The sequence below is a fragment of the Nothobranchius furzeri genome, chromosome 16 (assembly GCF_043380555.1).
Source record: "Nothobranchius furzeri strain GRZ-AD chromosome 16, NfurGRZ-RIMD1, whole genome shotgun sequence".
Lineage (NCBI taxonomy): Eukaryota > Metazoa > Chordata > Actinopteri > Cyprinodontiformes > Nothobranchiidae > Nothobranchius > Nothobranchius furzeri.
This window is the reverse complement of record NC_091756.1, coordinates 305653-333650: the sequence shown is the minus strand read 5'-3', so window position 1 is coordinate 333650 and position 27998 is coordinate 305653. Positions and strand designations below refer to the sequence as shown.

At 41.6% G+C, this 27998-nt stretch overlaps 1 protein-coding gene and 1 long non-coding RNA gene across 2 annotated transcripts; one reads left to right on the top strand and one right to left on the bottom strand.

Moving 5' to 3' along the window:
• Positions 1-3: 3 nt before the first annotated feature.
• Positions 4-27950, top strand: LOC107376074 (uncharacterized). Its single transcript, XR_011516802.1, has 2 exons — positions 4-125; positions 27514-27950. It is a non-coding gene; the product is annotated as an uncharacterized lncRNA (long non-coding RNA).
• Positions 23342-26545, bottom strand: LOC129152316 (uncharacterized). The gene is made up of 7 exons (XM_070545400.1): positions 26521-26545; positions 24374-24490; positions 24127-24306; positions 23978-24055; positions 23830-23901; positions 23570-23752; positions 23342-23498 (listed from the first exon to the last, which is right to left on the bottom strand). The coding sequence occupies exons 1-7, from the start codon at positions 26543-26545 to the stop codon at positions 23365-23367; spliced, it is 789 nt and encodes a 262-aa protein (XP_070401501.1). The 3' UTR covers positions 23342-23364.
• Positions 27951-27998: the final 48 nt, after the last annotated feature.

Genomic DNA, 27998 nt, shown 5'->3' with positions numbered 1-27998 from the left:
ACAGAAGAGGAATGGAATCCATCACAGGACCTCCAAGCAGGGCGGTGGTGGTCTCTTGTGCCCCCTACCCCTACGCAAACATCGAGACCATTTGAGACATGTTTATTGGGGTTGTGTGCCTCCAGGTGAGAACCACTGGCCTAAAGCCTCATTTAGTACATTTATTTTTAATAGCACTCGTCACAGACACAGAATCACAGCGCTTCACACAGATAAAAACAAAATAAAACATTAAGTCATGAAATCATAACGAAGTAGATTGACATCAGAAAAAAGTATAGTCATAGAATTATCCATCCTCCCATCCATTTCCAGCCTCTTGCCCAGGGTTGGGTCATGGGGGCAGCAGCCTAAGCAGGGAGGCCCAGACTTCCCTCTCCCCAGCCACATGGACCAGCTCCTCCGTGGAATCCTAAGGCGTTCCCTGGCCCGCAAAGAAACATAGGGTGTGTCCGAATCCATGGGAAGGATGCTTGTAAGAGTGCATTTTGAGGTCGATGACATCACAGCGCAGCGACGAGTACTGTCTGAATTCCAAGAATACTCATTCTTGCGTCCTCAAATGTGTCCTCGCTCCGCCCACATTTCGAGGACGGGTCTGTTGTATCCTTACAGAACAAGGCTATCCCAGCATGCTTTGCGCGCCGGCTGTGGATTTTCAGCAGGAAGAGAAAATGGGGAGAGCTACGAAGTTTTAAACGTAAGTTTGTTAAAAACTAGCCGTAGAAACCTAAGAAGCTTAAAGCGGTTCAGTTTATAAACATTTTTCGTTTGTATATTTGTTTTTTAAATTACATTTTGGGCAGAAATCAGCCAGAACGAGATTGTTTCGCGGGTCCCAGTTATTCCTCTGTGTGTGTGTGTGTGTGTGTGTGTGTGTGTAATTAAACTTGTCATTTGTTTTAAGGACAACAGAGCAAAGAAGCATTTTTATTAAGCTTAGAGGTGAAGAGTGAAGCTGTTTACACACAACCACAGAAGTTCTTCCTTGTTCTGCTGTGAAAAGTTTTACATTCAGGGATTTACACAGCTGGCACATTTTAATGAAGTAAAAATTGTTTGTGTGAAGAATATAATTTTTATCTTTGTGTAATGCTCTGTTTGAGGAATTTCAGTCTGGTTTTAGAGAGTATCACAGCACTGAAACTGCATTAGTGAGAGTTACAAATGATATTCTTATGGCCTCAGATAAGAATCTTGTGCCTGTTCTAGTCTTGTTAGATCTCAGTGCTGCCTTTGACACAGTTGATCACAATGTTCTTTTAGAAAGACTTGAACATGTTGTAGGGATCAAAGGAACAGCGTTAGGCTGGTTTAAATCCTACCTGTCTGACAGATTTCATTTTGTAAATGTACAAGACAAATCGTCTTCATACTCCAGGGTTACTTGTGGAGTACCACAGGGTTCAGTGCTTGGACCAATTCTTTTTACTATATATATGCTCCCAATTGGTAAAATCATTAGACAGCATGGGATAAACTTCCACTGTTATGCTGATGATACTCAGCTATATTTATCCATTAACCCTGATGAACCTAATCGGTTGGGTACATTACAGGCTTGTCTTGAGGACATAAAAAATTGGATGACTCTAAACTTTTTGCTTTTAAATCAAGACAAGACGGAAGTTCTCATCTTTGGACCAGAAATCCAGAAAAGGAAATTGCTTAGCCAATCACCTGACCTTAATGGCATTACATTAATCTCCTAGAACAAAGTAAGGAACCTTGGTGTTATCTTTGACCAGGACATGTCATTCAAATCCCAGGTTTCACAAGTTTGTAGGTTTTCCTTTTTCCACCTTCGGAATATTGCTAAGATTAGAAGCATCCTTTCCAGGAGTGATGCTGAAAAACTAGTTCATGCATTTATTACATCAAGACTGGATTACTGTAATTCATTACTCTCAGGATGTCCACAGAATGTAGTTAAAAGTCTTCAGCTTGTCCAAAATGCTGCAGCTAGAGTTCTGATGAGAATTAAAAAGAGAGATCATATCTCTCCTGTCTTAGCTTCCCTACATTGGCTACCTGTTAAATTCAGAATAGATTTTAAGATCCTTCTTCTCAAATATAAAGTTCTTATTAATCAAGCTCCATCATACATCAGTGATCTGATTGTTCCATACGTTCCTAACCGAGCACTTCGCTCTCAGACTGCAGGTTTACTGGTGGTTCCCAGAATATCTCAAATTAGGATGGGAGGCAGATCTTTTAGTTATCAGGCTCCTCTCCTGTTGAACCAGCTCCCAGCTTTAGTCCGTGAGGCAGACACTTTGTCTACTTTTAAGAATAGGCTTAAAACATTTTTATTTGATGGGGCCTATGGTTAAAATCTGATGTTAGCCTAAATCTGGACAAGTGGGGGAGTAGAGGGAGGTGGAGTGTACAGTCGGTAAAGACGGCTCTCCCTTGCCCTGCCTCCAATATGCCTCCATCTAAAAGGCTAGGTTATCCAGAGTTATCTCTGTAGTTATGCTGCTATAGGCTTAGACTGCTGGAGGACACACTGACCACTTCTCACACTCTACTGCTTTCTTCTACAGTCTGCTTTTTAACTGTATTATTTCCTGCTATTTCAGCTGTTAACTTTATTTTCTCTCTAAGTGTTTTTCTCCCCAGAAGAAGCTACAACGATGTTCTGCTGAGCTGTGGTGGCCTCATGGAGGGGGCCATCGACTAGCACACTGCTGCTAACCACTTAAACATTCTCCCTCTCCTGATAATAACTTTTTGCTTTCCTTGACGTTTGATGTGCTACTACTAGTTTACCCGTTTAATTATAGATTCACTAGGATAAATACAATAAAGTTTATCTCTCACCAAATAGAATATTTACTAAGACATCACAATATAACTATAGACACGTGTGTGTGTGTGTGTGTGTGTGTGTGTGTGCGTGTCTGCTTTGTCTTCTCCATCCCCAGTGAGTCGTGGAGGATGGCTGCTTATACTGAGCCAGGATTCTCTGGAGGTTTCTTCCTCTTAAAAGGGAGTTTTCCTCTCCACTGTCACTGTATGCTTGCTTAGTATGAGGATTGATGTCATTTGCTGGGTTCCTTATATAGGAAACATTATTTCTGATTGGCTTAATGAACTGTGAATTGGAATGTTTATTATGTTAAGTGCCTTGAGACGACTCTTGTTGTGATTTGGCGCTATATAAATAAACTTGAATTGAAATTGAATTGAATTGAATTAATCGCCACATATGTCTTTTAGGACATGTGGATCGGTCTACTCCATCATGTGACTGGAGAACATGAGTGGCCTCTGGATGCTTGTCAGCATGATCCTTTACTAGTGACAGAGAGAAAGATTGGATTCAGAAAGGCTCCACTCCACACAAAGCCCTCAGTGACATCATTCTCAGTGAACACTGGCTGAAAGAAGTCCCAAAATATTTTAAATTCAGGTACTGTATTTAATTATAGCTATAAATAATAATATAATTGTTCTAAATGTTAAATTCTTGTTTTAGATCTACAGCAAATTTATATGAGGCCAGAACAGTCTCAATAAGAATTAAGTCACACAACGTTTTCCACAAATGCACACGTTCATTCGGAAATCCACATTCTGTGTTTCACAAATATAATTCGGAGGAACACAAATGCACACGCTCATTCGGAAATTCACACTCTTTGACTCATAAATATAATGTGAAAAAATGAGTCACGCAACATTTTCCACAAATGCACACGCTAATTCTGAAGTTCACACTCTGTGGTTCACAAATATAATTTGTAAGAATACTTGTAATATAAACTCAGATCATACGAATTGCTGAACGTGCATTCACGGACAGCTTCTCATTTGTGAACCTTCCTGCATTCGTGAGAGAAATCGGTGTGCTGAATTTTGACTCTCCTAACGTCGCAGGTCAACAAACGTCACCATTGGCTAATGAACCTGTCAATCAAATATATGCTTCTGCCAGGGCTGTTCGCTTTCAGCCAATGGCTTCTTATGTTACAGAACAGATCTGCTGTGCGCATAAGTCGGACACAATTTCCTGCATGTGTAGCTCGGGGGTGACGATGGATGAAGATATCGCGTTAGCGTTCATACTTGTTTAATTTTCAATTTTAATTCTGGTGCCTGTTAGCAGCTGAAACACATCCTCACGTGCTTGTGGATATCATATATCGAATATGAAAACATGACTGTAATAATAAGTAAAGGTTAGCAGCTGTAGCTTCAGTGTGCTCATAGGAAACATGACAAAAGAACACAAACCACATTTCTCTTTATGGCCTATATAGTTGTCATCATTAACGTTACATGATTTACAGAATACATGTGAACAACTAACATTTCATGTTCTACCACCGGATGTTTGGATCAAAATATGAACCAATCAGATCTTAGATCAGGTGAGAGCCAGGCGTTTCCCATCATGCCCAAGGTTTTGCAGCCAAGGGAGAACAACTGCAGCGCCTTGCTCCAAAATCTGCGGCCGCCTTGATCTCAAGTGGTTATCGTTGCCTACGTATGCATGACGTCAGAGCAAGTCGGCGTCAAGTCGGACACAAATCTAACCGGTTACATTACATTACCAACGCTCCACCATATGGGTGGCCTCTTAATAATCTTATTCAGAAAAATTATGCATTTTTACTAAGTGAAAGCAAACCCGTTAGGGGCAGAGACCTCTTGAAGCTCATATTAAACATTGTCTGCAGAGAAGGTAAGAGAAGCTAGTAAATCATCCGGCCTATTCCATGGGAGTGACTCTGAAAAGGAGCAAAAGCTCCAGCTCTTTATCTTGGCAGGTGTCTCTATTCTCCTGTGTTCAGGCTTTTGGTTACATCAGTTACTTTTCCTTTTAATGAGCTGCATATTTCTAACACAGCCTTCAGTGACATCAAGAAAAAAAAATAACTTTTTAATTGTAAAAGACATTATTCTCATTCTGAGAACAAATGAACAAACTGTGTGTGGGTATATGTGTGTCCAGTTGCAACTTAACACAGACTCAGAAGCATTGAGAATCTTCTCACAACACCTAATCATCCCTTGATCAAAAAACCAGTAGATAGAATCTTGTCATGTTATTCCATTTAATAAGTAGACGGACGGAGGTATAGTACAAGTTTTCAAGTGTAATGAAGATGATCGCAGGGTAACACAGTTCCCCTTAAATGTTGAGCAAAAGTTATGAAACGAGACAAAATTCAAACAATAACATGTAAAAATAAATGGATCTCCTGATAAGTAGGTGCTTCACCTTTAAATGTTTTTATTAGAGCTGGATACACAGGAAGATGTATGTTACTAAACCAACACTAGCAATGATAGCACATTTACATTTTGAAGAATTGTAGCATAGATGAAGTGAACAGCAGCCTTTTCAAATACATTCCTGGTCTAAAATAAATCAGGCTGACAAAGACTTTAAGGAAATACACAACTATAAATGAATTTAGACATCTATTTTGGGGTCTATCCTTTAGCATTTCATATTTACAAAGGCAAATCCCTTGAATAACAATATACAGTACATTAACCTTAAAAGGGACCACTCCTTCACTTTTTAACTTCCTTCCTTCCTGTCTCATTAATTGTTTTCTTTCTTCCTAACTCCCTACCTTCTCTCTCCTTCCTTCTTCACACATGTAATCATCTAGCCTCAAGTAAGTTCTCAACATACTGGACAGTGTGAAGATATATGTCCACTCCCAAAAGAGTCTGAATGTTGCAACGGATTAATGTTGTCCTGCAGTTCCAACATTTCATGATCTGAAAGAGGACTGTCCAGTAGAGAGACATTGATCCCAGGATGAGGTTCAGTCATGTATCCATTCTCCTCCCATTCAATCTCTGGTGTCGGTATACCCTGGAAAAGGAAAGTGTGTATGAGCATTGTGCATAATGAATCTCAAGAAAACACATTTAATAAAGCCCTATCATGACCTTTTAACAATTACTTAACATCAATGATGTCAGGCAGAACCTAGCATCTCCATTATTTCATAAATTATTATTTTTTTAATTAATGGGCTACTTTTATGTTAAAACAGCAGTGAGAATATCACATCTGGAAGGTCTAAATGCCTTGCATTTTGAACTTGCAGATGTGTCATGACTTTGTAATGTCATGACATTATAGTTGAGTGTCCATTTCAGTAGAGGTGCACACAAACAGAACTGTAATTTCAACAGCCATTTTGTCTTGAATCCAAGAAGCATAGAGCAGAGGTAGATTATCAAAGTGTTGAACATTTGATTTTTAGTTAAGGATCAACTTGACATGTGATCAGTCATTTTAACAGAACATACATCTGCCCCTGGATCAGAAACAGGATTCAGAGCCTGGCCCAGATGCCACAGCTGATTTGGTGTCATGTTTTCCTCTGTCCTGATTGGATGGTTGTCCCACGCATCTCTAAAGACATCCAGGCTGGCCTGGATGCGAGACAAGAAAATATAGTGGCAACAAAACAGGTGAAGGATGTTACTGATGTCGAGCAAGTCTTGGTCTTCCAGAGAGTGCAGGATGTTGTAATATAAACCAGTAACACTCATGAAGACATCACGCCACAGGCGCTCGATCCTGGATTTGGAGGGGGATTAAATAAAAGAAAATTATAACATACACACACATTTACATGTCCATACATCCGTTTTCAACTTGAGTTATCTCTTGAATGGTCGCAGGGGGACTGGTGCCTATCTCTAGCAGTCACAGTGTGAGACGAAGGGTGCACCCTGGGCAGGTCAACAGGCACAGGCACGCGCGCACAGACACAAAGCTTCCAAATTAGGTTAAACTCACCGTTGATAGTGTACACTTTTTCCTGCAATGAAGCTGTTGGTGTCAGTTCCACAAACTGAGAACATTAATTCTGCAACACCTACATTTTCTCCGCCATGATCTCCTCTCACCATGAAAAAAAAAAACATTAGAATCTTGCTTCAAACATTTTTAATGCACATCTATAACAATCTACATCAATTTGAGTCTCACAGAAATTTCCTTATGTACCTTGCTACTAAGTGAGTAAACAATGTGGCATTATTAACCCTCTGCTGGGGAAATATTTTTGAAAGAGGGAAATGTTCACCCCCCCCCCCCCCCACCCCCCATAGATTTTACTATATGACCTCAAATGGCATGTTATCTTTGGTCAATAACACACTTTAGGCAAAAGCAGATTTGTAACAGGGTAACAGAGGGTAAAGTTGAGAATAACATGAATACCTCAGAGGAAAGCCATGCTCATTCACAGCTTCACTGAAGAAGGCAAGGTGGGTGTCTGCCTGGTTGTTGTCAGCTACCTTCAGGTACATGATCTATGTAATTCAAGCACAAACACTCTCATATGACACATTTTTATAGGGGTCAAAACAATCAATTACCAAATGAAAGGTACAACAGCCATACAATAACATGTTAGATAATTAAATAAGTTAAGATCTGTGAAAACCAAAAATAGCAATTATCTTCTATGAAAATATCTCAGTTATTAACGTTCATGCTTTGGAGCAGAAAAAGTTCATGACAATTAAATATTTCAAGCTCAGTTCGCTCCACTCTGATGGTCACCTGTTCCAGCCAGATACCTTCTTTCTAGGCGTTCAAAGTCGGAAACTCGCTGAGTAAACTGGGTGCTTAGAGGAGTATCTTCAGTTGTTTAAGACTGAGGGTAACGCTGCACACGCTGATTCGACTAGCATGGATGCTAATGATGTAAACATAAAAAAGGGCTTGCTTCGTCTCGGGCGCTAACGCCGCAAAGCACTATGGGATTAGTAGTCTTATTAGCAAAATCGCCCGGCGGGCCAGTTTAATATTATATATTTGATATTTGATTTCGCGGGGCAAATAAAAATAGACCAAGGCCTTGAGTTTGACAACCGTGGCCTAAAAAATGGTACCTAGATACGCTAACTAAACAAATGTTCACTTGAGTTTAGCTTGATGTTAAACTAGATGAAGAATGGACCAGACTTCACGTAACGTCTGGACTGAATTTAACATAAAACATTTTACTTGATCATGAAGGACGCTTCTACTCATAATTCTATAACATTGCATAAATTACAAAGAGGGAATAAGATAAAACTATTACTCACAGATCGTGACCGGTCCATCCTGCTCTGCCGTGTGAACTGCAATGCGCATGCGCACAGCAGATCTGTTCTGTGACATAAGGAGCCATATGATTGGCTGAAAGCGAACAGCCCTGGCAGAAGCATATATTTGATTGACAGGTTCATTAGCCAATGGTGACGTTTGTTGACCTGCGACGTTAGGAGAGTCTCAAAATTCAGCACACCGATTTCTCTCACGAATGCAGGAAGGTTCACAAATGAGAAGCTGTCCGTGAATGCACCACACAGATTTCACTCACAAACGCAGAAAGGTTCACAAATGAGAAGCTGTTCGTAAATGCACATTCAGCAGTTCGCATGATCTGAGTCTATATTACAAGTGTTCTTACAAATTATATTTGTGAACCACAGAGTGTGAACTTCAGAATTAGCGTGTGCATTTGTGGAAAATGTTGCGTGACTTATTTTTTCACATTATATTTATGAGTCAAAGAGTGTGAATTTCCGAATGAGCGTGTGCATTTGTGTTCCTCCGAATTATATTTGTGAAACACAGAATGTGGATTTCCGAATGAACGTGTGCATTTGTGGAAAACGTTGTGTGACTTAATTCTTATTGAGACTGTTCTGGCCTCATATAAATTTGCTGTAGATCTAAAACAAGAATTTAACATTTAGAACAATTATATTATTATTTATAGCTATAATTAAATACAGTACCTGAATTTAAAATATTTTGGGACTTCTTTCAGCCAGTGTTCACTGAGAATGATGTCACTGAGGGCTTTGTGTGGAGTGGAGCCTTTCTGAATCCAATCTTTCTCTCTGTCACTAGTAAAGGATCATGCTGACAAGCATCCAGAGGCCACTCATGTTCTCCAGTCACATGATGGAGTAGACCGATCCACATGTCCTAAAAGACATATGTGGCGATTAATTCAATTCAATTCAATTTCAATTCAAGTTTATTTTGTTTATACTGTTCTGGCCTCATAAATTTAGAAGCGTTTCACAACCATCTCCTTTGCAAGCAAAAGATTCAGTTACATCCCACCTGTTTACGAGGCACGGATACTGCTTGCTGCATTGGTGTCATGTTGTGGTGAAGATATCTAACCCACGACATACAGAATCAGATCAGAGACGGGGTGAAATGTTTAAACAAGGATTTATTAAAGGAAAACCAAGGAAGCAGCATAAACGTAGCTGAGTTCTTGCACAAGGACGCTGGTGCGGGAAATCTGTGGACAGATCGGAGTTAGATCCAATATGAGGAGGGAATAAGGAACCGGACTAGTGCGGAGGGCTTACGGTCTGGAGAGGAGGGAACTAGTTTGAGGGGGGAGTGGTCCGGTCTGGGTTGAGAGGCTTTGCAGGGACTGAGATCCAAGAAGTGAGACGTGGAGGGAGCTGAGCTTGTGGAGGTCCAGGAAGTTTAGGTGGGCAGCTGGAGGTGGTTCTGGCCAGGGGAGAGGCTGAGAGACGAGCAGGGGTTGGAGTTCAAGGTGGTTTGGGCTCCAGAGTTCTGCCAGTCTAAGATGAGTGTGAAGGTTTGTCTGGAGACAAGAGCAGGAGGTCAAAAGGCAAAAATCCAATATCCAAAACTCATTTAATTCTTAAAATCCAAATTCCAAAAACACATCTAATTCTCAAAAGGTTAAAGAGCTCGAATAAGACATACAAGTGGCTGTTAGAAGGTACCCAGGTAGAGTAATCATCCAGCGAAGTGTAGAAGTCTCTCAGCTGCTTAAGTACCCCTGGCCAGCTGATGAGCAGATCTGCTGCAGCTTGGTCAACCTCCAGACACGCCCACCTGCAGAGGGAAAACTCAAAGACAGGGAGTGACAGCAGGAATACACCTCAGACCGTGACAATTGGACTACAATCACCACTCACATCGAGAAGTGAAGAGGAGAGCAGATGGATCGATACAGTATGTATGTATTTATTTATATTTTAAATGAAACATACACTCATGAATTCATAATTCACTGGCCCAGTTTTAGTCATTTTTTATTAACAACTTCCTCAGATGAACAACCACAACGCTCCTAACTGCGCTGTACAGTGTCCAGCTCAGATGTTCAGATGGGAATCTTTTTTTGAGTGATTTAGCTACGTCTGCGATGTGCGTAGAATAAAATGTCAGTTTGTCTGCATGCGTCGGGGTAATTCTTTCTATTCTTTCTCCGTCAAAATAAACGGTCAAATACGGGAACTATCCGGTCAACACAAGCCCTGCTTTTAACTGTTCTGTTTTCTTGTGAAAATTGTTGCAAATAGATATAATTAAACTTGATTAACACCAGAGCCAGGCGCACTGCGCCGTTATCTCCGTCGCTGTAAATGAGGGAAAAACAAAATGATCGGATCCTTTTCCGACCTTCCCCACCTACAAAGTTTAATTACAACAATCAAACGTGACAGAGCCGGGATTTGTATTCTGAACAGTCTAAACATGTTTTAAAAAGAAACGTATGACAAAAGTGGCGCCTGCTCAGTAAAACCACCAACAGGGTGAAAAATATCTAAATATTGTCGGCAGAGACGGGCTACAACTTCTGGATCCACTTTATATAAATTGTTTTATTGATTATCTTCTTATGAAAGATAGCTTTGACGTACACGAGCGACGGGTACCGGCTGATGTCACCTGTTGTGAGCAGCGCTCTGCTGTCTGAGGGTAGGCCCCGCCCACAACGCCATGGCTGCTGTGGCTCCCAGTGTTTTCTTTAATGTGGGAAATGGGTAATAATGGCTCTTTGATGGGAACAGGTTGCTGACCCCTAGAGAGAATTATAAGATACCTTTCGTCAAACTTTTTGACAGGTCTATTGTTCTTTGACCTTTCTGACCTTTCAGTCCTATTGTTCATTTGACCCTTGACCTTGCCCCCCTTTCCTATCATTAATCAAATGGACAGGTGTATTGTTCAATCTTTGCCCCCCCTTCCGTATCATTAATCAAATGGACATGTGTATTGTTGATCGTCCAGATGGGCTAGACCCCCCACGCCGCATCATCAATGGCGTATTGTTGAACGTGTCCAGATGTCCATGATTCCCCACGTCATAGGCTAATGTGTGTAATGGCGTGTGAAGTTTCTTATTGTGTTACCCATCGGTTCCCACAGCCCCCCTCCCTTCTGAGTGTAATCCTATTGTGTATAACTCTTTAAAAGCTCAGATCTGTCCGAATGGTGAAAAGCCGAGCTCTAAGAAAAAATGATGAACCACGAGGAGATGCATGAAGCACCAAGCCACGAGGAAGAGGTGCATACTACATCCGACGCTTCAACTTCAACTCAAAAAGTGAAAGATGAGAGCGTGGATATGCCGCTGTCAAAAACCATGCTTTGTGAAAAATCCATCGCTATACATCAGATGCCGGCTGGAATTGGTGCCCCCCGCAAATCTACATTTTACATCTGCAGAGTGCAGGTTCCTCCTTTCGGCGGTAAAGAGATCTTGGAGCAAATATGGCAGTTGGAACCTTACGGCTATACCGGTAGTTTTGGGTACCGGTTCAGCTACGACACTAAGGAACTGTGTTTAATCCAAGATGTGGCTGAGGGCGAACCTCTTAAATCCTATTTATCAAACTCACCAGCGGTTCTCTCCTACAACGATTGGGCTGTGCTCAGGCTGGCTGTTCCACGCAAGGTGCACAGAGATGATCCTGAGAGACCTCGTCCGCCTGTCAATCGCAGTGGGCCGCAAGCTCTTCCAACGTTGGATGAAATCCAGAACGCTGTGACAGCATTCAGCGCTTCATGGGAGGGGGAAGAGGATGCTGATGGAGAGTGGATGTTCAAGGCCTCGGTCCGTGTGAGAGGATTTGAGCTCTTTTTTGTGCTGGAGAATGTGCATTCTGTATGCGGAATTTACCGCCTTCTACAGGTTGTACCTTTCGAAGCCTGGTGTGAAAAAATAAATGAAGTGGAGGATCGTATTACTTCATTTTTTCGTACCAGCCGCTGTTGGAACGACATTCTGACAGTGCGAAAAAAGCTGGAGTTCTAAGACCTGCCTTAGGAGGAGGAGGAGGAGGTTGCATCATCATACCACGCCCCCCACCCAGCACTAGTTATAAAGAGCTTACAGTTAGAAACCATTTCATCCAGACGATCTAGGCATCAGCATGACGGGGTTCTACAATCAGACGACCCTTAAAGACCTTTGGAGCCCACCACCGAGCTGGGTACTAACGGATTCATCACCACCGAGATACAACACCAGTCCGAGGTCCAGATCGCTACCATCACCACCACAGCCGAGATACAACGGCAGTCCGAGGCCCGCATCGGCACCATCGTGTTTTCCAGAGGATAACCTACCACGACTCCCCACCATCATGGAGGTTCCGGAGAACGTACCATTCAGGCCCTGGGTCGATGGGGCTGATCCACCTTTGGTGACATCAAACCCTGAGCCGCCGCCAGGTCATGAGGAGGAGGAGGAGGATGTGCAACCCCTCGACATCCAGAGCACCGATGAGGAGCCTCACCGTCTGCCTGACTGGGTGTTTTCAGAAGACAAAGTAGACCGTGTGAAAATGGGTCTTCTTCACTTGGTCAACATGGCGATCAAAGCTCACTTACCAACCATCTGCCACGGATGCAAGATCGATCACCCCAGTCAACGGCAACACGAATGTCTTTACGTAGCTGAAAATGAATTATTTTACGATTTTCACTTTACGGACATTATTCGCAGGGTTTTAACACCTAAACTGATTCCGGCTCTTCAAAGTTTTCTCAGTCTGCACGGCTTCCAGTCTCTGGACACTGAGATTCTGTTCACCATGGCTGTGACGCAGCTGCACGGATTCAGGGCTGTGATGCCCATTCACAAAGACATTTTTCCGGTGTACGATCGCCTGTCCAAAGCTGACCTGGACGCGCTGTCCGGGGTGGTGATGGAGTGAGCGAGCTGCGGAGGGTCTCTTCTACAACTTTATTATTATATTTGACGACAGTATGATTAGTTTTTAGTTCTGACTAGTGTTTAGATTATATTTGTAGACTGTGTGATTTTATTCATTATATTTGACGGCTGTTTTTTACAGTATGATTAGACTGTGTGATTATATTTGATGACTGCTGTTTTTTACAGTATGATTAGATTGTGTGATTAGATTGTGTGTACAATTTATGAAATAAAAAGAACTAATGAAAACAAATGTGCATCATTTTTGCCAACCATTCATCAGAGATGGAGGAGGTAATGAAAAAGGTTTATTTTACACCAGAACATCAGGGTAGTTACGGTGGTGTGGAAAGGTTTAGAACCGGTTTACAACAAGATATTGGGGAGAAAGTTTCATCGGATAAGGCTCGCGATTTTCTCTCAGAACAAGACGCCTATACACTTCACAAACCTGCAAGAGTTCATTTTCCGAGAAATAAGGTTTTTGTCTCAGGGCCGCTAAAACAGTTTCAAGCTGACTTATGCGACATGCAGGCCTTGTCAAAATCAAACGACGGCTTTAATTACCTATTAACCGTCATAGATGTATTTTCAAAGAAAGCCTATGTACGAGCCCTGAAAAACAAATCGGGGAAAGATGTTACAGAAGCTTTTGCTTCAGTTTTGAAAGACAGCGGTGTCCCTAAAAAATTGCAAACGGATTCCGGTAAAGAATTTTTTAATAAGAAATTTGAAGCCCTCATGAAGAAACACGAAATTGTGCATTTTGCCACAGCCAGCAGCGTAAAGGCCAGCGTTGTGGAGAGATTTAACAGGACTCTAAAAGGTAGAATGTGGAGATATTTCACAGCCAAAAACACCCATCGCTACATAGATGTGATTCAAGATTTGGTGAAAGGTTATAATCATAGCTACCACACTTCTATCAAAATGGCCCCCTTTGAAGTTAACACGGAAAATCAATGGCAAGTGTTTCGCAACCTTTACGGGACCACCGCACCGAAGCCTGCAAAGAAAATGAAGTTTAACAGGGGTGACGTTGTGAGAATTTCCAAACTCAGAGGTGTTTTTGATAAAAAATATGAGCAGAGTTTCACGCACGAGCTGTTCACAGTGGACCAGTGTCTTCATCGAGCACCGCCGGTTTATAAACTCAAAGATTTTGATGGGGAAAAAATTGAAGGGTCATTTTCTGAACCCGAATTGCAGAAAGTAAACTTATCGACCGAACGATCCTTCCACGTTGAAAAAATTTTAAAGCGCAGAACTTACAGAGGCCAGAAGCAAGTTTTTGTTAAATGGCTTGGCTGGCCTCAAAAATTTTCCAGTTGGATTAAAGCCTCAGACCTGCACGACGTTTAAAAAAACAGATACAATAAAAAAATGGATCTGAGACAAGAGGAGGGTTTTTATATCACATTGCCCTCTAACGCCAGTAACGAAGTGTTTAAAAATAACACGATTGCCAGTTACAGAACCGATCTAGCCCGTCACATCAATCTCAATGGCAGGTGGCAAGTGGGACTGTCTGAAATCACTTACGTGCACTCGTGGTTTAATTTACCGAACGATCGTGCGTTTGTTGAATGGCGACGAGTGAAAGAACCTAAGAAAATCAACAGAGCTCCGATTACTCCCGGATATTATAAAGCTATCCAAACACTTAGAATGGAATGTGAGACTGCTATGAGAAAGATTGATCCTGATTTCTATCTCATTCACAGATTCCCCGACCCCATTCTCAAATATCAGATCGGTGATGAAATAGAATTTAGATTTTTAGCGCCTCTGGCCTATCTGTTAGGTTTCAACGCGGGTGAGTGGTTGACGCCTGAAGGTACTTCAGGCCTCGATGAACCGATCAAATCGGCGCCTCACCCACCCGATTTAACAGGCGGTCTATATCAGTTTTACTGCTACACGGATGTCGTGACCGAGCAGTTGGTCGGGGACGTCTTTGCGCCTTTATTACGTACGGTGAAAGTTGAAGGGACCTTCGGTCACACGGTCACTCATGTGTTTAATCCTGTGGATTACATCAGCGTTTCTACGAATCATATAGAAAGCATTCATATCGAAATAAAATCTGATCAGAATGAGCCGATTCACTTCTTATACGGAAAAACAACGGTGAGGCTTCATTTCAGGCCCGCACATCAGAGAAATACAATAATATAACGCTCGTGAAACAGGGTGAGAGAGTCAGTTACGCTCGTACGTCTTGCAGACATGATTTATCACCTGCAGAGAAACGATCCCAACCATTTTATCAATTATTACGTCACTCAGGCCGGTCATGGTTTACCAGGTTTTAGCGGTGTTCCTTATATTTACGGACGTGGCTTTGGATCGATATTTTCAAGACTGTTTCGATTCATATCACCTTTTGTTAAAAAAGGATTTGCTCTGGCTAAACCGCATCTCAAAAAGGCCGCTACAGGAATCGTGTCAGATGTGTTGACGAGAGCCGTCGGTAAAATCAATGACCCTAATGCCCAAAAGGGGTCAGGCCTCATGGTTCTGTCGAGGCGTGTTCACAAAAGACCCCCCGGCAGGCGTTTAAAGACATCTACATCACGAAGCGACCGACGCATCAAAGCTCCAGTTACAAAACGCAAGCAAAAGAGGAAGAAGTCTCGTCAGACAGGCTCTGATATTTTTTAATCATGTCACTGCTCCACAGCAAATCGTCAGAATGTACGCTGAGTGAACTGGATCTCTTCACCGTACCCATGACGCAGTTGTCTATCGAAGATAAGATCTACAGCGAAATTTTACCCATAGCGGCCCTGACGGACGGCGGGCCTGTAGAATTTTTTGTCCCCGGAGATGGAGAAAAATATTTGGATTTAAACGACACTCTTCTATTTTTGCGGGTGAAAATTACAAACGATGACGGCAGCCCGCTAGATGATGGTGCTGCCACCGGTCTGATTAATTACCCGATAAACACGATTTTCTCACAATGTGACGTGGTTCTCGGCGATCGTCTGATTTCACAGTCCAGCGCCACACACCCCTACAGAGCGATCATCGAAACCCTGCTGAACTTTTCTGAAGCGAGTTTGAATTCCCAATTCAGCGCGGGATTGTTCTTCAAAGACACCGCAGGCGCGCACGATTCCACCGTTGTAATTAACGGACGCAATTTAGGCCTTAATCAACGAGCGACTTTTACAGAAAACTCCAGAGAAGTGGATCTGATAGGACCCCTGCATTCTGATATATTTTTCTGTGAAAGACTTCTTTTAAATTCTGTCAATCTCAGAATTAAACTGACACGCGCGTGTGATGCTTTTTGCCTGATGGGGGCGCGTGATTCCACCTACAAGCTGAAACTGCTAGGTGCATCGCTTTTTGTGAAGAAAGTTAATATTTCACCCGCCGTACGTTTGGGTCACGAGTCTGCTTTACTAAAAGCAAACGCCATGTACCCGCTCTCACGCGTGACCGTCAAAACTTATTCCATTCCACAAAATTCGAGGATATGTAATCTGGAGAACCTCTTTCTCGGCGCCATTCCGAAATATATCGTCTTAGGATTAGTGGATCACGAAGCTTACACAGGACGTCGAGATCTTTCGCCTTTTAATTTTCGCCACATGAATGTGGAATATCTGGCGTTGTCCAGAGACGGAAAACAGATTCCATCGAAAGCCTTCCAACCTACTTTTTACCAGGGAACATCGGTCAGAGAATTTTATAATCTGTTTACAGCCACTTCAAGACAATTGAAAGATTTGCCTCTATCGATTAATAGGTTGGAATATCAACAGGGGTATACACTCTTTGCCTTTAATCTGAACACAGCGGATGACTCGGAGGCGCTTTCAACCGTTTCCACCGGCAACCTGAGGATGGAGATGCGCTTTGGAGAACCTCTGAGAGCCACGGCTACACTCATTGTGTATGCGTGTTACGACTCCATTCTGGAGATAAACTCAAAGAGAGAGGTATTGGTGGATTATTATTAATGGATAATCACGAATTGGACGGAATATTATCGAGCCTGCTGGGAGATTATTTTGGTGGCGTGTACGCGTCTGATCAGCTGTCTACCGTCCCAAAAAACATTCGACTACCGGCCTACTTTGTGGTAAACACTCATCCTGTCCATTTACCCGGTGAACACTGGTTGGCGCTAGCTGTGGAACAAAATGGCCTCGGGACATTTTTTGACACTTACGGTCTATCGCCTGAATTTAAATATTACCCTGAAAACATCCTGAATTTTCTAACAGAACGTTGTTCACGAATACAATATCAGGATCGTCAGCTACAGAGTTTTGCATCCGACCGTTGTGGCCAGCATTGTGTTTTTTTCCTGTGTCATAAGGCTTGTGGACTTTCTCTGAAACAAATTCTGTCTAAATATCATAAAAATGTAGATAAAAATGATGCTATGGTTTATCATTTTGTTAAAAAATTTTCAAATTGCATCAAACGTCATGATGTATACTTCACACAGGTGAATTGTACTCTTGAAATGTTTAAAGAATGTCACGGACTGTGAAATTTGTTTTGAATAAAGTTTTATTGAACAAACAAGAGAGTTAAGGTGTAAAGCTGATCCATTTCTTCAAAGTGGGGACATCGCTCCAGCTTGGTGATAAAATGATATTTCTCCTCGGTTTTTTCTTTTTTTTTCTTCAAAACACCGTCTTCAGAATCCGGAAGCACAATCCCTCCGTTCCTGAGTTGCGTAATCTGACGTTTCGCTAGCGGATTGGACACGATAGATAAGGGCACATTTTTTTCTACTAGAGTTTTTAGGAAAGGAGTCCAACCCGTCGGTTCTGATTGTGGATGTTTTTTTAACGGGTTGCTGATGCTTTTAATCAAGTCAAGGATGTGCGATCCTTTCTGCACATCGCCTTTATATTTAAACTCCCCCGTCGGAGTCCAGTTTAATCGTGTCATTTTCAGCAGGTACTCGGCATTTTTTCTTCCGCGCACAGGAAGATTCTGTAGCGTTTCATTAATGAGTGTGTCAGCTGCTGTTTCTACAGCTGACGTAGGCTCAGCCGTCACAGTGGGCGGTTCAGTGGGAGGTGCGCTTTCGTGTAATCCGCTTCTCATCAACTTTAAATAACGCTGAAGCAGCGCATTGTATTTTTTAATTTTCTCATACGGCGTTAATCCCGTCTCCTGCATAATTAATTTCATTTCAGAGTCAAGATTCTCTTCAGCCACGTCCCGTATCGTAGGTTTAACAAGCTGACGTAATTGTTGGGGGGTCACCATAAACATTTTTTGAGAAGCCATCGTTTATTTCCTTATTAAGCCACCTATCAGTTCGCCGATCAGAGGCGCAGCGGCTGCTAAGAGTATGGGTAGAAATCCACCTTTCTGGCCGACTAAAAGCTTCTTTTTTTTTTAAAAGGCTAGTTTTGTTATGAGTCAACTGTCTGAGCAATTCTTTGCTTTTAGACAACTTTTGAAATTGACGCGGCGACAGACGTATATTTCCTTTGATCACGTTTAAAGCTATCTCGCACAAAGCCTTCAGAACGTCCTCGGAGCACCCTTTTAAAACCTCCCGACGTTGGCGAGGCTTCATACGTGACAAAGCACGTAGAATCTTGGCGTTGCGTTTTATCCGGGCTGACATGGCTCTGTTTTAGACAAATACACCGCAGTGAGCTGATCCGGAAGTAAACCCGTACGGAGACGGAAAGATTCTGGCGTTTCCGCTTTTAAATCCACAATTAAATAACCGTACGGTTCTGACGTAGCGTCTTGAAAACTCTCCATGAAATATCTTTTTTGGGTAGGATATATTTGATTTGCTAAAACATTGATTTGCAATTTGTCTCGAGGGTTTTTAAACAAAATCAAATAATTGGTGTTTAAGCTGATGGAACGACTATGTTTTCCTTGATGAAAAACATTTTGAGTGATTAAAATGACGCTCATATTTCTGTGATGTCTCAGCTGCGTAAATAATTTTAGCACTCCAGGATGGCTGGACGTTTGAGACATCATGTCATCCAAGATCACCAAGTGATTATGACCCGATGGAAATAAATCATCATCCTCGAATGAAAGCGGGAGACCTTGAACGAATCGAATACTTTTATTACAAAGATCATCATACATAGGTTGATAAGATGTAAAAAACCACACGATGTTTTCAGGCATTTCAGTTAAACATTGCATACAATTTTCCAAAATACTTTTTACAAAAAAGGTTTTTCCACAGCCTGACGGACCAGCAATTTGTACACTGAATGGAAATTTTAGTCTAGCGTCAAAATCAGTTTCCATTTTTAATACCCAAATGGTTCTGTACTGCCGTCAGCAAATAACCTCCGCTTATCAAAAATCACACGAAACCTTTTCACAAATGAAACATTTGAGAGAGTGAGACCTTTTTCATCTCTCTTGACGATCTCCTGCCGAGTTTGCAAAAATCTTCCCCTTTCTCCAGACACGTACCCCTCAACCAGCAGTGCTAAGCTGTCAAAATTGATGTGATCAGATGAAATGAATGACTGTGTGATACCCTTAGCCTTTAGCACCACCTGCTGGCGGTCCCGGGTTTTGTAAGCATACGTTTTTGGACCGGCTGATGCAAATTCCGTGATGGAATCGCCGTGCAGTTCATCGGTTAAATCCCCCAGCAGCGGTCCTGTTGGTAAAACACACTCATTCTCTTTGACAGAATAAATTATAGAATCTGTATCGTAATAAATGACGCGATTTCCCAGTTTGTTCAACGCATTTAATAATTTCAATCTGGCATAAGTTGTGGTGAATGCAGCGATAAAAATGTTGTTGCTTCTGCCAGGAGTCGTTAGGCATTTTTCTGCCAAACTGTGTTGCACCAGAACGGCTCCTGAAGTGAGAAAACTGAAGAATTTAACATTGTATCTCCCTGAAAACAGAATGTCAAAAAATTCATCAGGTTTTTGAACAAATGTGGTTTGTACAAGATCATCTCTTTGACCAAACTTTCCCCAGAGTGAATTGAGACATAATTTTGAAATGGCACGCTTAGCAGGATTGTGCTGAATCTTAGACGCATCTAATAGTATTCCCTGACGAAGTTGGTAGTCCTGAATGTATTTTCTTTTCGACTCATCGTCAATCAATCCTTCAGGAAAACCAGACGCTTGTTGTTTCTGCTTCAAAAACGTGTTAATGTAACCTGCGAACACATCTTTACTGCTTTTCTCAAAATCCCAGACTTCAATCATTTTCACCAGACTGTAACCTGAATCCAAAGCGTAATTGAACTCTACACTCACCCAAACGCCCGTCAAAGCTCGTTGAGACGCGCTGTGTGAACAAGAATCAGATTGATTATTCATTTCAGCGCATGTGCGACACAGTGTAAAAACGAGTTTACCTTTGGATGTTTTAAAAGGCAGAACAGGGAAAAACAGTTTTCTGGGTGGCAAAACGACAGCTTTAATCAAACCAAAATAGTGACTCGGATCTCTGAAATTTTTAACATGAATTTTGGGATGGCCTATGGGGTAAGTCTGTGTGGCGTTTACATAAGGGTACAGGCTCGTAAAATCCACATAGTGGATTTTTTCACCGCTCTGAGCAGAATGCCTCAGCCGAACCGGACAAGTTCTGCCTCCATACAGGGCTTCACGAGGTAAAAGAGGAGCCGGCGGTGGATCAAATCTTGAGACAAACCTTTTTCACGTCCGGATCAGTTTTTACCATCTCCTGCCAATCATGTTCCCAAATGACATTCATTTTTAATCGATGCACAGTTTCCAACGACTGAAGCTTTTCGACGGTTTTGTCATAAATTTCACCAAAAGTGATTTTTCTCAGAGGACATATGGATGACTGTAAGAAACATTTTGGACAGCCGTGGAAAAAACAACCCATATACTCAAACCCTTGCTCGACGCCTGAAATCACAGCATATCCGTCGAGATAAAAATCTCCCACTTTATACTCCCCCAAAGGCGTTTAAGCGTGTTGAATGTCTACATTTTGACTGCGTGAAACCCATTCCAACCACACGATGCTTGAACTTGAAAATGGTTTTTGTTGCGGTCGATAGCCGAGCGGACAAGGAATGGCCAATGTGTCTGGTTTTAGGAATTTTGATCTAAACACACGCATGCAAGCTGAAGCGATCGTGACAGATTTCAGCGGGTCGATACCTGTTTCATTAAAAAACTCCTCTGAAAATACCGCATGCTTTACGCAGAATTTCCACATCGTTTCTACAATAAAACACGGCCTCCTTTCTGAAATCAAACAGCTGCTGTTTAGACACATCGGTGTACCATTCTAAAAATATTTTTTTATGCTCCGGAGACATTTGTTCAAACCCATAATGGCTGACATCTGGGTAAGGTCCTTTATAATTCAGATGTTCAAGCGATGAAAATCTGTGAGGAAAATAACCTTTAGTTTTATCTGTAAAGCCCAAAGCAGCTGGAAGGTTGGCTAATTTCATCATGAGGAAACTTAAGGAATCAATGAATCTCAGCCCAAAGTCTGGATCGTGAAAACTCAGTATTTTACAGCCTTGCATGAGTATATTTTTGGGAACAATTTTTAATTGACACATAGCGCTCAAAATTATATAAGCATCAAATCCACGCGCATTGTGTGCAACAAATGTATAATTGCTGAATTTAGGACGACACATCTGCATAATAAAATCTTTAATGCAATCTAAACCAAATTTCTCCCAAACGTCGCCTGAATCGGATTTTGCACAGATTAAAAAAGGTGTATGCACACCGTTCTGATCCGTAAACGTTTCAGTGTCGTAATAAATAACCTTTTCCGTTAAACCGTCATCTTTTTTTTCAAGCTGAATAAAACAGCGATGATCATCCGTGACCACCGACTGTTTGCAAACGATGCATTTGGTCGCTGAGCAAACGTGCTGTGAACCATTTCCACCCATGGCGATGTAATAAGTTTGTTTACAAATGGTGCATTTTTTAAACATTTCGCAAGGAGAAACTAACCTGTTTGCTTGAGGCCTTAAAACAGGTGTTTTGTGAGTTTGAAAACATATTACATTTTGGCATATTCGATTACAATCAGAACATGTGATGAGAGACGTTTCTGTTCGTTTGCATAAATCGGTATTACATACGCGACAGAACCATTTACAATGATGTCCGTTCATGTTATTATAAGCGGAAAAGCACCATGAACAAAAATATTTGGCTCCTAAGAAACCTTTAATATTTTTTATGCCGTAATAATGTTGATTCAGTAGCAAAATGAACAACGGATTTGACCGATCGCTAAAATCTGTTTCAAATTTAGAAATGATTCTGTTGGATCTGTAAAAAATGATTATTTTTCTTTGAACAATATTTTCAAATTGAATCACGTCGCTAAATGAAACGGTTGATTGCTCCTGAAGCCCTGCCTGTTGATGAATATTTTTAGCCACATTCAATAATTCTGTATCTCTCGCTGAGGGATTTAACAGTCCGGCTATGCTTAGCGCAAAACACAACGGCTGATTGGCCTCTGGAGGGCAAATGAGATGGTTTCGTTTTTTATTGACTAATTCGTGATCCAGAATGGTTTCGATTTTTCGTTTCCCACCGCCGGAAGGATTATTTATCACTTGCAGTCTGAAATTAAATTCGTTGTCGGCCTCTAATGCTTCATTTGATTGGACTAACAGATCCAGTAAATACTGAAGCTGATTTAACATATTTGATCCGTCATAATTAAAATTAACGTGGTGCGTCGTGTGCAAAGTATTAATTTCAAACTGGACTCTATCGTTGGGACGCGCGATCTGGCTTCCTCTTTCAGCAAACCTGTTTAATATTTCCATCAGATTAATATAAAACTCGGCTGGGTCGTTGATTGCTTGAAAAGACACTCTCTCTCTAATTTCACGCTGGTTAAAAGCTGCGTTTACGCTCCCTCCGATCTGTCGGTGTTCTATTTGTCTCAAAATTTCATCTACAGCTTGTGGAGATGGGTCATCTGAATTTGCTAGTATTTGATCGATCTCCTTTACGCGCTGCTGGTGTTCTATTTGTCTCAAAATTTCGTTTATTGCTTCTGATGAAGGCTCATCTGAATTTGCTAGTATTTGATCGACCTCGTTTGAAACGGCTTGGGATGCTAAAATATCGTCTAAGATCTCACTATCTGAAGCTAATTCATCTACTTCACTCAGTCCGCTTAAATCAAACCAGTCAGTTAACACCAAATTATCGGCCTCCTCCACTGAGGGATTTTGGCTGGCTAAAATTCTATCTAACATTTCATCATCAACTACGTTTAATTCATCATCAACTACGTTTAATTCATCATCTACTTCAAACAAATCTGAAAGGTCATCAAACCAATTTTCACTCATGATACAAAAGACATTAAAAACCTACTAAAAATGAAGAAAAAAAAATCTGCGTCGTCCTTACAAAGTGAGCACTTGTTGGACCACATCCACCAGGCCGGAATTCACTTGCAGGAGCAGGTAGCCAAGCTTCATCCTGTTTAATCTCTGCAATGGCGTAAATCTGCCCCGCTTCTTCTTCTTCAACCGTTTTTCTGATGAAAAAATAAATAAAAATAAATAAAATGAACGAGCTTTTAATAAATTATATATAGATTTAACTTACTCTGTACAGGTGCAGGAGGTGGGGCGTTCTCTTCGTCCGTCGTGGGTTGTTCTGAAAGGATAAAAAACATCATCTTTTTTACTTCAAAATTTAATATACTCTGCGGAGCGGTTTTGTGAAACAGCTTACCGGCTGGCTGCTCAGGAGCACGTTCAGCGGTTTCAGAGTCGCTGTCGGATTGTTCTGAAAGAATAAAAATAATGAAAAATATGAACGAATCATCTTTGAAGTAAATAACCACCTTTTTATATATCTCTTACCCTGTGCAGGAGAAGGGGGAGGAGGAGGAGGAGGTGTGGGCGGAGATATTGAAGCGGCTGTCGGATGTTGTTCTGAAAGGATAAAAAACAACGGTAAATGTGAACGAGTCATCTTTGACTTATTAATCAGTTGTTTTTTTATCGTTACCATCCGTCTGCGCATGAGAAGGGGTTGGAGGTGGTGGGGGCTGAGATATTGGGGGTGCGTAGGCCGTCGGCCGTTGCTCTGGAGAATAAAAACGATAAATATGAACGACACATCTCTGACTTATTAATCGCTATTTTGTAATCACTTACCAGCTTCGAGGATCGTCTGTGGCGTGATGTTCCTGTAACGAACAGCTTTCACGTTCGCATTCGCGTGTGATCTGACGGTATGGCTGGGCTGATACGGATGTAAGACGGTTCGGCTGGTGGATGGAGGCGTGGTTGGGTAAAAGTTATCACTTCCGGGGTAAGGTTGAACCCCCTCCTTTTCTGTAAAATGAGATATTTCTCAGCTGAAGAAAAGAACGTTACGTATATATTTATAAAATCCACTCACTCAGATTCTCGACCGCACGATTAATTTTAGACAAATCATCGAGAGGGATCGGAGTTTTACAAGTTAATTCCTCAATAGGAATTTCTTCCCACTCGCCGTCCGATATGACAATAGCGTCTGAAAATAAAGATGTTAAACCAGAAAGAGAAAAAAAGATTTGCGTCTTAAGTTAAAAACTTACCCGTCATCTTAGCTCGTTACACCTCAAATCACGATTCCGAAAATGCGGTTTTACATTTTATACAGCTGTTTAAAAAAATCTTGAATAGAAAACGGTTGCGATTGGTCGAAAAAAAATGTTTATAAACAATACATAGTCATTTGCTTTGTTGTATAGGTAGACAAATGTCTGAATGGGTGTTTAGAGTTGTGTGTGTGTGTGTGTGTGTGTGTGTGTGTGTGTGTGTGTGTGTGTGTGCGTGTGTGTGTGCAGATCCAAAAAAATAATACCTGAAATCGCTTATGAAAAATCTGTTGTCAAGCCAATCTCATCATGTCTCAATTCGAACGTTGTTTTTAGCAGAGGAAGGCTATATTCAAAACACGTATCCATCGGTTCTTCTTCTTCGCTCGTGTGTAAATCCGTTTACGACATGCATGTGCCTTAGTTTAACTATTCTGAGAGGTATGACATTAAAGGTTTGACCAGAGGTACGTCTGCTCTGAGACTTTACTAATCCACCCCTCCCAAAAAACAAACCTCATAAACAGCTTTTTATTTATTTCAGCTGTTATAGGTCCTACAAAAAGGATCAAATCTTTTCTTTGAGGCAGGAAGCAATGTGTGTGTGTGTGTGTGTGTGTGTGTGTGTGTGTGTGTGTGTGTGTGTGTGTGTGTGTGTGACAGTGAAAACAAAATGTGACACTAAAGGCAGGAGGCTATGGTTAAGCTTTCACTGCTGATGATTACGAACCAAAGATGCTGTTCACCTAAATAGCTCTTTGAAACAATAGCAAGTCATTTGCTTTTGTGAATTGTTTCCATGCCGACTAGGTTAGAATGAACCAAATCTTTGTTTTAAAACTTCCCCGCCACCTGCAAAAAAAAAAAAGAAGTCATTTGCTTTGTCAGAAGTCGCTGGCCGTGTAAAATTGTTTAGAATGAACTTTAAGAAAGCTCAACAGATCTTTGTTGAACCAACTTCCCGCCACTCTTTCAATTCAGCCCACCTGCAAAACAATACATAGTCATTTGCTTTGTGAGTTGTCGACTAAAAGCGTCACACTGAGGTAAGGATCAACTTTTATTCTTATAGGCTTGAGTATGCAGGGTGGTTTACAACAGAACCATAAATGGTTTAGGATGGCAAACCATTGCTTTTCTGAAGTGAGAGAAATGTATGAATGGTGTTTAGAGTTGGTAACAGAGAGAGTCAGACATTTTCTGAAAGGGGAAAGTGCTTTAAATGTGTGTGTGTGTGTGTGTGTGTGTGTGTGTGTGTGTGTGTGTGTGTGTGTGTGTGTGTGTGTGTGTGTGTGTGTGTGTAAGTGTGTGTGTGTGTGTGTGTGTGTGTGTGTGTTTACAGCCTCTGATGATTCATCCATTATTTGAGGTGCTGCTAGACAGAAAGTTTTACACAATAGTTTTAGTTCTGGTCAAAAAGTGTCAGTGAGCTGCATGTAAATAACACATTTAAACACAAAGTTTAAGACTGAACATACGAAATCCAACGTGAACATCTGCCAGATGGCTGAGTAAATCAAAGAGAGTATTAATGACATAGACAATGTGTCACTCTGAAGAGTTTGTGTGTGTTCAGCAAAAGGCTGCAAAAGTTCTTGCATTGACTTCAGCTTATGCCACCCACTCGAGAGCAAGCAGACCATCCCATCTTGTTTGCTACTTCACAAACAGATTCTTTAACTTTGAGGAGACGTACAACCATTTCATAAGTACTTGACCAGCGTGTGGGGCTGTCATTCACAGCAGTTAGGACGCACTCATCCACTGTCAGTGAGCCATGTCTGTAGGCACCTCTTCCTCGTGGCTTGGTGCTTCATGCATCTCCTCGTGGTTCATCATTTTTTCTTAGAGCTCGGCTTTTCACCATTCGGACAGATCTGAGCTTTTAAAGAGTTATACACAATAGGATTACACTCAGAAGGGAGGGGGGCTGTGGGAACCGATCAGAACAAGAAGCCTATACACTTCACAAACCTGCAAGAGTTCATTTTCCGAGAAATAAGGTTTTTGACAAGGCCTGCATGTCGCATAAGTCAGCGCAAAACTACCGGTATAGCCGTAAGGTTCCAACTGCCATATTTGCTCCAAGATCTCTTTACCGCCGAAAGGAGGAACCTGCACTCTGCAGATGTAAAATGTAGATTTGCGGGGGGCACCAATTCCAGCCGGCATCTGATGTATAGCGATGGATTTTTCACAAAGCATGGTTTTTGACAGCGGCATATCCACGCTCTCTTCTTTCACTTTTTGAGTTGAAGTTGAAGCGTCGGATGTAGTAGGCACCTCTTCCTCGTGGCTTGGTGCTTCATGCATCTCCTCGTGGTTCATCATTTTTTCTTAGAGCTCGGCTTTTCACCATTCGGACAGATCTGAGCTTTTAAAGAGTTATACACAATAGGATTACACTCAGAAGGGAGGGGGGCTGTGGGAACCGATGGGTAACACAATAAGAAACTTCACACGCCATTACACACATTAGCCTATGACGTGGGGAATCATGGACATCTGGACACGTTCAACAATACGCCGTTGATGATGCGGCGTGGGGGGTCTAGGCCATCTGGACAATTAACAATACACATGTCCATTTGATTAATGATACGGAAGGGGGGCAAAGATTGAACAATACACCTGTCCATTTGATTAATGATAGGAAAGGGGGGCAAGGTCAAGGGTCAAATGAACAATAGGACTGAAAGGTCAGAAAGGTCAAAGAACAATAGACCTGTCAAAAAGTTTGACGAAAGGTATCTTATAATTCTCTCTACCCCTGTTTTAAGTGTTTCAAAATTTTTTTATGAATTCGATTAAAAATAAAGGAGCCCGGCCCGTGTCCGAGGTAATTACACAGTCATTGGCCCGAAGCCCGGCCCAACAGCCCTTGGGCAGGGCCAACCCGAGGGCCTTGGGCTTCAGTGCAGGGCTCTACTACAAGTTATGGCATGTGTCATTTCAGATACCATAAAATATTCAACAAAAAATCAAGATGCTGGAGGCTGTATTCTGAGAAGGTGGTAAAAGACTACTCCTACATCCCAGAGATCCAAACCATGATCGTCAGCCAACGTTTGACAAGCAAGAAAGGTCTTCCTCGACGCTACAAGCTAAGGCCTGAGGATCCAAGGAGTTACGGTTTGCTGTCCGGAGTCCCTGCACCATCAACAGAGGAACTTCTACAACACCTAAGGACTTGAGGTGATGGTATAATAAAACATTATCTGTCTTACATCTTCCACACAATAGTCCATTGCTAACTAAGTTTATTTTTTATTTACAGGTAAAACTTTGCCACAGACATAGGTGTTGGGGGAGGCAAGAGAAAACCCAAAACCTTCTTTATTTTTGTTTCCTGTGTTTTTTTTTGTTTGAAAATAAAGATATATTTTGGGGAAATGAGGACTAATAATTTATAAATGTATGTAAAATGCTGGAGGTAGACAT

What these genes read in the sequence shown, in the direction of transcription:
- LOC129152316 (XM_070545400.1), bottom strand. Translation starts at nt 26,545, where the DNA reads ATGAACTCTTGCAGGTTTGTGAAGT. An exon ending in TCGTGCGGTCGAGAATCTGA is followed by an intron (nt 24,307 to 24,373) that starts GTGAGTGGATTT and finishes CTCATTTTACAG; the next exon opens with AAAAGGAGGGGGTTCAACCT. An exon ending in TTCTCATGCGCAGACGGATG is followed by an intron (nt 23,902 to 23,977) that starts GTAACGATAAAA and finishes TTATCCTTTCAG; the next exon opens with AACAACATCCGACAGCCGCT.